This window comes from Pithys albifrons, chromosome 2, assembly GCF_047495875.1.
Source record: "Pithys albifrons albifrons isolate INPA30051 chromosome 2, PitAlb_v1, whole genome shotgun sequence".
Lineage (NCBI taxonomy): Eukaryota > Metazoa > Chordata > Aves > Passeriformes > Thamnophilidae > Pithys > Pithys albifrons.
Genome location: NC_092459.1, coordinates 81,690,011 through 81,703,194, shown reverse-complemented (window position 1 = coordinate 81,703,194; position 13,184 = coordinate 81,690,011). Strand labels below are relative to the sequence as shown.

The following is a 13,184-nucleotide window of genomic DNA, read 5'->3' as shown; positions in this document are numbered from 1 at the left end:
CGGCAGGAGGAGGAGGAAGAGAAGGAAGAAGAGGGAGGAGTGGGAGGCGCTGCCATGGTCCTGCTGCACGCTCGCCGCGCGCTGCTCGCCTGCCCCCGGCGGCGGCTGCCCCTCAGCCCGGCCCGGCCCCACGGTGACCGCCCCTGCCCCTTCACGACCTTCCCCTTTCCTCCGCTCCCCCGTGCTCAGCCCCGGCCCTCTCCTTCCCTCCCGCTGCTCCCGGGGCCGTGCCCGGCCTCACGGTGACTGCCGCCCCTGCCCCTTCCCTCCTCCTCCCCCGGCCCGGCTCCACCGTGACCGCCCCTGCTCCTCTGCGCCCCTTCCCTCTCCTTCCCTCTCCTTCCCTCCCGCTGCTCCCGGGGCCCGGCCCCACGGTGGTCATCGCCGCCCCTGTCCCTCCGCGCCCCTGTCAATCCGCGCCCCTTCCCTCCCGCTCCCCCGTGCCCGGCCCGGCCGCTGAGCGCCGCCTCTCCCCGCTCTCCCCACAGCACCGGCGCGGCTCTGTGCGGGGCCCGAGGCGGAGGCGGCCGCCGGGGCCACGGCGCTGCTGCAGCACCTGTGCCGCAAACTGCGGGCCAGCGGGCCCGTGACGGTGGCCGAGTACATGCGGGAGGCGCTCACCAACCCCGCACAGGTGCGCCGGGGTCCGGCCGGGCGGGGGGCTGTGCCCCTGCCCCGCTCACCGCCGCCCCGGCCCCTCTCCGCTCTGTTTCCCCCCAGGGGTACTACACCCGCCGCGGCGGCATCGGTGACAGCGGGGACTTCATCACCTCGCCTGAAATAAGTCAGGTGTTCGGAGAGGTAACGCGGTTCCGTCTGTCTTAAGTGTTGGGGTTTTTCACTGGCTTGGGTCGTGATGGACAAGGAGCTGTCCATGAGCCAGCAGTGTTACCTGGTGCACAAAAATGCCAAAGGTATCCTGGGCTACATCAGGAAGAGTATTGCCAGAGGGGAGGTGACCCTGTCCCTCTGCAGACCCTGACCCTCTGTGGGACCCTGTCCCACAGCAGAGGGAACCTGTCAATAAGTATCTAAAGGGTGGGTGCTGAGAAGATGGATCCAGTCTCTTCTCAGTGGTATGGAGCAATAGGACAAGAGACAACAGACAGAAACTGTTACACAGGAAGTTTCACCTGAATATGAAGGAAAACTTCTTTACTGTGCAGGTGACCAAGCACTGGAACAGGTTGCCATAGAGGTTGTGGAGTCTCCCTTACTGGCAATATTCAAAAACTTGTCTGGACACAATCCTGTGTCATTGCTGTAGGATGACCATGCTTGAGCAGGGAGGTTAAACCAGATGTGGTCGCTTCCAGCCTTACCCATTCTGTGATTTCCATGCCAGTGTTCTGGTACCTTACCAATGCCAAAATATTTGAATAGCAATGATAAGCTTCAAGTTATTTCCCCAAATTAAAATTGGTTCTGAGGGAGGAAAGGGTGTTTTTCTGGAAGTCACCTCATGTGTATGATCTGAAACATCATCTGTGCTTACGAACAGTGATTTTCATATAGAACTTGTATATATATAAAGAGAGTTATGGTGGTTTCCAGTCTGAAAACTTCTCAAAAATAGTTTCCAGAGTTCGGTCTGGCTCACTCTGGTTTGTATACCATTTTCAGTAGTGAAGATGGACTGAACACTGTTCTTGACAATGCTTTGGTAAATGCATTGTTGTGAAGAACAGTAGTTCAGAGGCACCTGGGTAGCAACCTGCTCCAGCCAGAACAGAGTCCTCAATTTACTGATGGGGAATTGCTTTTGCAAACAATTACCAATGTTAATGTTTAGAGAGAAGAGCATGAAGTTATGTATCATTATTATTCTTAACTTTGAAATATGGAGGAGAATGTTGCTATGTTATCTTAGTTACTATCAGACAAAAGGCAGGTATTACTTTATGCCACTTCTGAAGTTGTTACTGTAACCCTTTGTGTTGTTTCTCCCTGACAGCTCATAGGAATATGGTATATTAGTGAATGGATGGCCATGGGCAAACATAACACCTTCCAGCTGGTGGAACTGGGTCCAGGGAGGGGCACCCTTACTGAGGATATATTACGAGTAGGTGAAAACTTCATATTCTTTGTTTCTGGCTTTATTTCATGGCTACTGGGAAATCTGAAGGAATGATGTTTTATTGTCGGGGTTTAACCTTCTCCCTGGTAACCAAAGCACTTTAGCCAGGTTTGCAGCTCCAATAAAATAGGTGTATGTTTCTGAGACCAGCTCTCTCAGCTGGAAGCGGATCACGGGCCAGCATGTGCCCAATGCACAGATACATGTGTGATCTTCCACTTGATAGAAAGGGAGGGCAGAAATATTCCATTGAGAAAGTGTTTTCCAAACTGGAAACCATTCAGGAGCTGTGTGTAACTGGGTGAAGGCCTTAGTGCAAAGAATAGGAGGAAAGTGAGGAGGACAGTACACAGGAGGGTAATTGTATTAGTTTCTTTGGGGATTTCAGGGGCTTATTTCTTTCTCCTTTGTGTTCAGTCATACTTGCAGGGCTGTCAATTAAAATACTGCTGATTCATAAAGAGGCAGGGATTGAGCATCTCAGAAGAACTTTTATTCCATTTACATATGTTAATGGAAAAAACTAATAAGAACAGTGAAGTTTGGGATATTGAACACTTGTTTATGGTGTTAGGGAAAACTGAACTATTTTTCTCCTAATGCTAAACCCTCTGCAAGTCTTAGGGGAGGTGCTATTCTTACTGTTCCAAATGAGCATCTCATGTTGTTGTCCTTACAGACACGTGATGTATGCTGTGTTTTGCCAATTTTAGGAGAAGCATAGTAGCTTTTATTAAAATATATGAAGAAATTCCCATTTCACTTCATTCTGAAGAAGGGAAATGCAGTCTCTTTCACTGAGGATGTTTTGTAAACAGAAAGCCGACTAAATATTTTATCGTGACTGTAAATAATGAGATGACAGGTTAATACTTAAGCTTTTCATGTACACTGCACAAGACTGTGCCTGATAGAACTCATCTGCCTTTATAGGTCTTCAACCAGCTCACCTCTGTACTTAGTAAATGTGATGTCTCTGTTCATCTGGTAGAAGTGAGTCCCAAACTCAGCGAGATCCAAGCGCAGATGCTGACAGGAGGGAAGGTGCAGCCAAACCCTGAGGATGAGTCTGCTTACATGAAAGGCATTAGCAAGACTGGAATTCCCATTTTTTGGTACAGAGACATTCAAGATGTGCCGCCAGGTAAGGAGCTTGAATGCCTCGTTAAAGGGATGGTGTCCTTTCTTCAGTTGCAGCTTTTGATAACAGAAGGCATCTCTGCTATCCTTCATACTGGACAGAAAAGAGGTTAAAATGCATTTATGCTCTTCCTTGTATGAGTCTGAGGCAGGATCTTGGTGCATTTTCATAACTGTAACCTATTCTGCTTACCATCATTTGGGGATAACAACCCAATTTCATATATACTGACTTTCTCTTTCCATGGGAAACCCTTCACTGGCTTCACCTGAATCTCCTTTCATGAGATACTGATCTAAAATTCATGGACCGGAAGCTAAGTCTAGCTGTAGAATTACTGGCTTTGATGTATCCAAGCTGGAAGTAATTATAATTATTTTACAACCACATTAATTAGCTCAATTCATTAAAAATAATTTAAAAATTAATTTTCAACTGGAAGCTGCTACGGAAGCAGAAATAATTTAACTCATTTTTTTCCTTCCCCCAGGTTACAGCTTTTACCTAGCACACGAGTTCTTTGATGCCCTGCCAATACATAAATTTCAGGTATAGCAAGATTATTACTGTAATTGTGACCATCTGCTTAAACACATTTTCTCTTTGAGGAAGAACAGAGTTGAGGTGCCAAACTAGACACGTGTACTATCTCTGATGATAAAATAATTGTAACTGAATTTGGACTTAATTCAGCTGATAATGGTAAAATTAGTAATTGTTCTTGAACAGAAAAACTTGCAGAATACTCAGGCTCTCTTTCTGCTGAGACAATGCACAAGGTTTTGTTTTTTTTATTTCTTATGTTACATTAATGAAATTTTTAATCTCCACATTATTTTCTGTACTATTAGTAACAAAAGACTGAAGGGCTTTCATTTGAATGGTAATGAGAGTAGCAAAATAGAAGTTAGTTATAATTCAGAAGAAAGTAATTAATTAATGAAAATCACTGGTAGAATTAATTATTTTATTTTGGCAAGTTAAACGTTGCACTGTCAATAGAAAAGGCATCATTTTTCTTCAGAGCATCATCTGTGCATTTTAAGTGTAATTAATCCTGTATTTGTTGGCTCTGCAGATGAGACTCTACCACAAGCTTTTTTCTAAGGCAGTTACTGGAATGAAATAGGAATTAGCAATTTTCATTAATATCATATTGCATTCTTGAAACATTTGTGAAAATGCTTGACGTACTAGTTCAATCAAATAAAGATGATGCTGTGGTACCCATCGAGAGTTTAAAATGAGTACTTTGGCTAATTAAACAGAGAACAGAGAAAGGCTGGCGGGAAGTGTTGGTTGATATAGATCCAGAAGTTCCTGACCAGCTGCGGTTTGTCCTGTCACCAGCCAGCACCCCTGCGACAGAAAACTTCATTCAAGTGAGTTTATGCCCACCGGAGCTTGTTGACTCTTTCATTTAATGCTTCACAATTACTTTCACAGCAAGAGGAGGGCTCTTGGTCTACAAACGAGTAAACAGCTTTTAAGTTCCGTTCTGCAAAATTTCCACAAGCATTTAACTTTGTATACTGTGAAAATATAGCACAGCAATAAGCTTATCTATTGAACTCTGCAAAATCAGTGCTTGAATTATACACAAAATGCTTCAGAGAACAAACTGAGGCAGCAAGTGACAGGGAGAGTTCTGCACTGCACGTGTCACATCACCATCTGAACAGTGGCCCTGCCCAAGCCAGGCTCTCAGCCTGGTACTCAGTGCACGTGGATGCTTCTGTGCTACACTGACCTTTAATTAAAAGCGTTCATGGTTATTTTTTTCCTAAAGTTCACTGGATTCTCAAAGTTACAAAATTAAGTACTGGACAGCTACAAAATTTCACACAGGAAGGCCTCTTTGAAGGGTGGGCACAGCTGAAGAGCTATTTTCATTTTTTCAGTATCACAGTAAAGAAGTTTCACCTAATGCAGATATTCTTACTTGGTAGAATAATTTTCATTTGACTACAGGTTCTGGAAGAGGTGACTAAAATCCAGCACTCAGAAAATACTCATTGAAAATGACTGATAGTGAAAACTAGCTCGAGCTGTAGCCTAGAATGCCCCGCCCATACCTCTGTGCTCCAATGAAGTGACAGTCCCAAGACCTCAAGTGTGAAGAATTCTTGCCCTGTTCTTGTCTGCTAACAGCGGTGTTTTGGTCTCTGCACTAGCCAGAAGAGATGAGAGATCATGTGGAAGTGTGTCCCGAGGCTGGTGTCATCGTGCAGAGACTTGCCTGTCGCATAGAGAAGGACGGTGGGGCTGCACTAGTGGCCGATTATGGCCATGATGGAACCAAAACTGACACTTTCCGGGTAAGTGTCATTTACTCTGAAACAAGAAGCCAAATACTCTGTCTCTTTGATCATGGGGTTCTTCTAGGAGAGAGTTCTTAAGTGAATATAATAGTAAAAACTGCATTATGCTGCAAGCATAAAACTGAGTAATTCTTACTTCATCAGTACCCATAGTGGTTTCTGTCAGATGGGAGAGATATATGAGCTCTTGCTACATTTACCTCAGATGTTCCATGTGGAATTTGCTATTCTCACCCCTCAAAACTTTAGCTTTTTCTGGCCCCAGCTATGACAGCTGAACTACAGCTGGGTATAACCTTCCCATTTAATTTTTCAGGGTTTCCGGAATCACAAACTTCATGATGTGCTGAGTGCTCCAGGCACAGCAGACCTGACAGCAGATGTTGATTTCAGCTATCTTCGAAAGATGACACAGGAAAGAACAACTACATTAGGCCCCATAAAACAGCGGGAGTTTTTAAAAAACATGGGCATTGACCTTCGATTGCAGGTACGACAATATTTACAGGTACATAAACTCTCCCAATCCACAGACAATATTTTTAAGCTGCAAGAGACCTTTAATAAAAATCCGATTTTATAATGAAGTTGTTCAAAATAGCACATAGGTGTGAGACCAGAAAGTTGCTTCTCCTAGATGTAAGTTACTCCAGATCCCTGAAAGTAAACAAGTCATATTATATTTAGGAGCACTTAATGTAAAACTTACCTTGTACATGGATATATGAGCACCACCAGTGATGTCACAAGTTATACCAACCCTTACAGCACTGTTAGATTAGTATAAGTGAAGAGGATGCAACAAGGGATTGCAAGTATGTGAGAATTTATAGGAGAACAGGAAGGACTATAACCTGCATCCTTTTTTTTTTTTTAGGTGCTCTTGCAGAATTCAGGTGACAAAGCAACTCGTGAGCAGTTACTTCACAGCTATGATATGCTGATGAATCCTGAGAAGATGGGGGACTGCTTTAACTTTTTTGCCCTGCTGCCTCACCACAGACTTATACGTGCTAACAAAAAAGATAAGCCAGAATCGAAGTCTCCCTTACCACCTGTTGCTGGATTTAATGAACTCTTGCTGAAGTAATTTCAAATACTATAGAAAAATGTGTGACAGCAGGAAGCTTTCAATAACATCCTATTAAATTTTTTAAAATCCTAGTAAAAGGAATAGAGTCTTGCATTTAATGGTTTTGTATACTAAATGTTTTGAAATTATGTAATCAACATCTGTGTAGTAAGGTAAAACTAAGTATCTTTGAACTGAAAGCAGATGAAGAATCACAGTTCTTCAGGCCATTTTTCTTAAACTGATTTATGCTTCAGGGCCCAGCCACATTTTGGTAAGGGAGCACTATTTCAGAGTAAATCTAATGCAGATACTAAACCTCCTGAGTGACCTACTCAAAGCAGTATGAGTAGAAATAAAACACTGCACATGTAGAAACCAGCAAACACAGAGCAGAGAATGAGCAATGTTTTGGGGGTCTTAGGACAGAGCTGACTAAAGTACTTACTAGTGCAATCAAAATTTTTCTGTATCAGATACACTAAGGAGTCTTTAAATGTACTCAGCTTTGGTACTTGAATAAAATCAAGATACCTTGAAAATATTTTTATGAATAGAATGGTGACAGCATGCATGCAAAAGGAGTTATTGCTATCAGAATTCCGAGAGCAGGGCATGGCATATGTAATGACAAATCCACAAACAAGGAAGTATTTACTCGTAAGAACATGTGATAGGAGAGCTAATTCATGTCAATAAAAAGAACAAGTCTGATAGGGAAATAAATTTTATTTTCAAGCTTATCAGAGGATATTTACAAACAATGGGACGTATAAAAATATAAAAGTACTTGACAGTGTCCTTTTGAGGCTATAAATTTTACATGAGCTTTTTTTCTAGCATCACCATAGCACTATTGCTTGAATGAACGTAACTTAATTCATCTAGGGGTAAGGTTATTAAACACTGTAACCTACTGCTGTCAAGGTTTGCAGTAAAGGTAGGAAAAAAGGGAATAAAAAACTCAGCTATTTTTACTATCAAGAAAGTTTACTCCTAATGTATGTCTGACCTTTTTGGTTTCTTGACTATTAGCTGCTTGTGGCTACTATTGTCTGACCCCATAAGTCTGCATATATGATCAGGCAATCTCCTCCAAAGGCTAATAGCATTATTTTTATTTTAATACAACTTGAAGAATAAATAGCTCATATAATAGTTTGAAGCAGAGCAGACTTCATGGGGAGAGACATCAGGCCTTCTACTTCTTTGTTGTCCCCTCCTTCCTCTATTCCTGTTGTGCTTTTTCAAGTGACTTGAGCTGGCTTTATTTCCTCCTTTAAAACAACATGAACAAACAAGAAAAAAACCACAGGTAAACCTGAAGTGACAGCTCAAGTATAAAATCTGAAGTTTAAAACCAAACTGTACATTATTACAGTTAGGATGGAAGATAGCAATGGCTTCATTGAAATTTGGTCACTTGAGCAGTGCATTGAACAGCACTGCTTCCCTTGCCAAGCCTGGGCAAATGCCAGACTACCAACATCACAGGTTATTGCTCTAGTTCAAAGATGAAAAATAGTTCCTGTCTGAAGAGTCAGTCCTGAAACCCTCCTGAACAGGGCGAAAAAGCCAGAACTCAGCATCCAAAATGCAGTGGCAGTTAAAGATTAAGGGCAATGGAAAGGAAAATGTGGGTTAAAGACACAAACCTACCTGTGGGCACTTCTACAACTGCCACTGACTACTGCCAGGTCACTGCTATTTCCAAGCAGCTGCCAGCCCTGAAATAACCATGTAACATTTTAAGTATATCTAAGAATTTATAAAGTCTGCTCACCTATTTCCTTACCTGAATAACAATAGAAAAAATACTTCTCTACGCACAAACAAAAAGGAAAATCTTTGTAGGAGAGAGAAGATACCCCAAAGGCTGACTGACTTTGCAGTTCAAGCCGGTATCAGTATTTTATAAGAATTTCCAACCAAGCTCCAGTTAGGCAGCTGGGCACATCAGGGGTATGTAGAGCCATCCAGCACCTTCCAGCAGCACAAGACTGTCATCCCACACAAGAGAAAGATTTCACCCATTCTGATATCAACAGGACAAAAAAAAAACCTCTTCCATTTGTATTTAACATTCATGACCCCAAATTTCTTTGAAATACCATGAACTTGAACTGTTCTCCAAGGGAATCGTTTCCAGAGAACACTGCTGATTGTCTTTTGTTGTGCTGCAAGTCCACTAATTGGCTGGGAATCCTTCAAGTGAGGCATCTGCTTAAAAAAACTGAGTTAGGAGCTGATTTTGGACTCTTCATTCAGCTCAAACAGCACTGGGCACAGTAAAGAGTGATAAACGAGGCTGCAGGTTAAGGTGGGAAGGTGAGTCCTTTTTCCTACAATTCAGCTGCCCTGGCAGAAGCAACAGGTGATGGATGTGTCCACTGTCACTCCTAGGTTTTGAGCAGAGTTAAGATACAAGCTAGCAGGCTACAAACTACTGATGTAAGTCCAAGGAACCTTAAAAAAATAGAAAAAAATTAGAAAAATTTAAAAATCTAATTACTCAATGGAAGAAAGCTGCATGTATTTTTCCCTGTTTTTCCACATCCTTCTGCTAGAAGCAGGTCTTCCAGAGTGAAAAGATATGCTACATCAAGTTCTGTGTGCTTTCTGCATTACTTGTGTAGTTTTAAGGCAAAATGCCTTTGGTGTGTATCAATGGCATGTGCCACCCTTGCACAGCAGGGCACTGTTGTGGCTTATTGCTTTAACAGACAAAACAGAGGACTAGCATAGCTTTGATTGTCGTCTCCTTAGATTGTCAGCCACCATTTCAAGAGGAATGTAAGAAGTTATGGGTTGGTTTTTTTGTTTGGGTGGGGTTGTTTTTTTTTTGGTATCTGGAAACAAAGTTCAGTTAGGGCAAAGACACACATTTTTAACTGTCTTAACAGCAGCAAATTATTCCTTCATCTATGAAGCTATATTTGACTAAACCACCATGTTTTGCTTTAACCAAGATATTCTGCACTGGTTTCTTTTTAGAGTCTTTTTTCAGCATCCACAGTTTAGGAAATGGGAGATGTATCTAAGTATCAGAAAACAGTCCTCTATGGCCTAGTAAATAGAAAACTATTACAAAACTCTTATTGCATAGGCTATGAAAAAAAAAAAACCTTGAAAAACACAGAAACCATTCAATCTGTACACATTACACCTCAGTGATGGCTTTATAGCCACCCAGCTCAGTGAAATGTTACCCAAAAGGGCTTATACCACAGTCCAGTAACTACTCTTAGTTAAAGTCAGAGATGGAGAAAAGCTTGTCAGACGACAGTTAACTCTATGTCAATGCAGGATCCTCTGGGGCTTTACACACCAAGCCATGCGTACAGCATTCAGAAAGAGCAATAGCTGTTCCAAAACTTATCTTCAGTTTCTGCCTGGAGCATCCTTCTTTGCTGCAATTTAGCATAATGAATAAATCAAGGGTCTTCTTCCATGTCATCTGGATTAGGAGCCATAATAAAATGCTGGGGGTACTCAAGGTTGTGTTCGTAAGCATGTTCTTTCCAGCGTGCATCGTCACTCTCGTGGGTAATGTAACGCTCCCCAATGCGTGTTTCAAATTCTCTGAGGTCAAGCCAAGTCTGATAATCCTAAGGAGTAAAAGAGTTTTAAGGAACCAGTTTTAAGAAACAGCAGCACAGCATTCCCACAGATAAATTCTCCAGTTTGTCTCTACTTTTAGTATAAATATCCACAAGATATAACCAAGATCTGTCTAAACAATTAAAAAAAACCCCAAACACAAACACCCCACAAAATACCCCAACAGTGTCCACAAACAGTAGTTCAAAACTAAATAGCCTATAACAGGTTGTAAATAAGGAAAACTTCTTGCAACAAGATGGCTACACACCTTTATTATAAAATTAATTGTATATATATACATATATGAAATTATACTCATTCCAATACTGTTTGTTCTGAAAATAACTTGGATTTTCCCCTTAACATCTTTTAAGTCATGTTTGTGCATGGCTATATGCATGCAGTATTGTGAAACCACTGTGAAAACCCGTGTCAAAGCAGCAGGTAAATTCCACCCAAACAAATCTGTTCTAAACCAACTACAAATTACAGCACACAGCGGGTCATGTGTCCACTTCAGCACTGAACAATGTTTGTCTCCAAGCACTCATCGCTGCCCACATTCAGGGGGTAAGCCAAAGAGCAAAACCATGTTGGTGTCAGACAGAAAGTAAAGAGCAGGAGAGACAACAAGGCAAATTTCCCTTGAGGAAAAAGCCATTAACAGATGGGCAGAATGCTGAAGCATGCAAAGCTATACCCAGAAACACTCAAGCCTGCACGAATGCTTGTTAGTGGAGTGTGACAGTAGCAGCCTCTCAAGGATTTCAGCCAAAAAATCACTATTCACCCATTATGAACATAGTGAAAAAGGCAGATTGCTTTACCTGTAACCACGGGTGACTAAGGGATTTGTCAACACTGAAACGTTTTCTCATCTTCACTTGAAGCAAATTGTTAATTAAATCAATGGCTGACAAAGAAGAACAGAACAGAAATGGTATTGTTTAAATACTAATCACCTCTGTCATCATTCACATAGTGAAGTCGAAATTAATTTTACGTGCATGTGTATCCTTCTGAACTCTTAAATTTAACAAAGTTCATATTTAGCTTCGCTTATGTTGAATGAGGCTACCAAATAAGTATGGGGTAAGCTTCCCTCTGCTTTTGATGGAAACACTAAAAAGCTTTACTATGTTATTAATCTTTTGCCCTACTGATTTTAGTGATTTTCAGGAGTGCCTGAAAAGCCTGAGCATAATCCTGTGTTCCACAATTATGCAGGTACTTACCCTATTGTTTACTTTCATATATGTCCTCCCACGCCTACCTGTGTGCGAGTCATGTATACATTACTAATGCCAAAGCTGCCACTGGAGAACTCGAGGACAACTTTGTAAACTTCTACATTGTTCAAACCTGACATTTAAATTCATACTTGCTAATGTACAAAACTTCAATTCCAGATTCAACATCAAATTATTTCAGTGATTATAGTTTAGATTAAATATGGTTTGAGATCAGTATTCAGCAAAGACATGATTTAACCTTTCACTGAGAATTCTGGGAAGTTTCAGGTTATTCATCCCACTCCTCATGCATGCAATCCATTTTTCTTGCTAAATCTATTGACTCTCTTGCCCTAAAAATGATCTAAAGTATTATATTTAACAATTTATCTTTCATAAACATATGCCAGGTCATATTTATCCCCTTTGGCGTAGTCTACTAAACTCAAACTACCAATATTTCACACACTCCTTTCTGACTGAACCTTGAGGTTTAAGCATTTGAATGTGTTATCTCCACATAAAAACATTCTAATAGAGAAAATCCATTTCTTTACCTTCACTAGAAATTTCCTTCCAAGGATTTGGTGGGTACATAAATGCTGCATTTTGAATCTGATCATTTATATCCTCATCTTCATTAAATGGGAATGTACCACTGAGGCTCACGTAGACAATAACTCCCACTGACCACATGTCCAGGGAGCGGTTGTAACCTTTACTCCTGAGCACTTCAGGGGCAAGATAAGCAGGAGTGCCCACCACAGAGCGCCTGAAAGACTTCTCACCAATGATGCGTGCAAAGCCAAAGTCACACAGCTTCACCTGCAGAAGAAACAGATTTCACACTGAGAAATCTCTGCTTGATCTCCAAAGCATGCTACTGACCAAGATCAGAGTGGTACTTGATACCCTTTCTGCCATCAGTTAAACATTGTATGCACTAAAACAGAGCAAAAACATTACATAAGCCCGTCAAAGATTAAGGTTGCTGGTTTTGCAGACTGTGAATCAGCCATGCTTCAGATCAAGGCATGAACCTCAGCTCTGAGGCAGGTTGCATGGCCACAAGTGTGCAAATAAGGACAAAAAAGTTGATTCCAAACTCAGCTCATTTTCAGAGGTAAATCTGCACCCTAACAAGGCACAGAACCAAAGTTAAAAACACACATGAATCCCAGCCTTATCACGTTCCTCTTAATCATATTCCTGAAGCTGGAGACTTCAGCTACACAGAAATCAAACAATGAGTTTTAGCTTGAATTCAGATCCATCCAGCTCTGGACAGAACATCCATGCATGCACCAATACTCAAATGTTTATGGTTCTGCAACAGTTCCTTAACTTGGACACAGCAGGCACTCGTGCAGATAAAACGATCCAGATCAAGTCCAACACTTGCCCCAAGTTAATACGCCCTCCTAAGGTTATAAGAAAGAGCAATGCACTAAAAGCATTTAGTGGGGGAAAGGGGAAAAGAGACATCTATATTACATGCAGTTCCAGGAATTCTAGACTAAGACAGTTGAACAATCCCACAAGTGGTCACTTTTTAAGATACAATGCCTGTGTTGCTGTAAAAAAAGAACAATGAAAAATGATGCAACAAGCACTTCTTAATTTTCACTCACTTGAGGGAATGGTTCTGCTGATGCTAGTAGTACATTTTCTGGTTTTAAATCACAGTGCACAATATTCTTGAAGTGTAAATTTCTCAAAGCAACAAGTATCTACA

At 41.5% G+C, this 13,184-nt stretch overlaps 2 protein-coding genes across 2 annotated transcripts in view; one reads left to right on the top strand and one right to left on the bottom strand.

Annotated features, from left to right (window-relative positions):
- The first annotated feature begins 4 nt into the window (after window positions 1-4).
- Window positions 5-10,073, top strand: NDUFAF7 (NADH:ubiquinone oxidoreductase complex assembly factor 7). Its single transcript, XM_071575387.1, has 10 exons — window positions 5-133; window positions 489-634; window positions 721-801; window positions 1,955-2,065; window positions 3,014-3,224; window positions 3,712-3,770; window positions 4,490-4,603; window positions 5,396-5,539; window positions 5,859-6,032; window positions 6,420-10,073. The coding sequence occupies exons 1-10, from the start codon at window positions 55-57 to the stop codon at window positions 6,630-6,632; spliced, it is 1,332 nt and encodes a 443-aa protein (XP_071431488.1). The 5' UTR covers window positions 5-54; the 3' UTR covers window positions 6,633-10,073.
- PRKD3 (protein kinase D3) overlaps window positions 7,326-13,184 on the bottom strand; it is a 43,089-nt gene continuing 37,230 nt past the window's right edge. The window contains exons 16-19 of the mRNA XM_071575378.1: window positions 13,081-13,179; window positions 12,007-12,274; window positions 11,045-11,130; window positions 7,326-10,222 (exon numbers count right to left, since the gene is read on the bottom strand). Coding sequence (XP_071431479.1) covers window positions 10,049-10,222; window positions 11,045-11,130; window positions 12,007-12,274; window positions 13,081-13,179 — 627 coding nt within the window. The 3' untranslated portion in view covers window positions 7,326-10,048. The remainder of the gene's footprint in view (window positions 10,223-11,044; window positions 11,131-12,006; window positions 12,275-13,080; window positions 13,180-13,184) is intronic.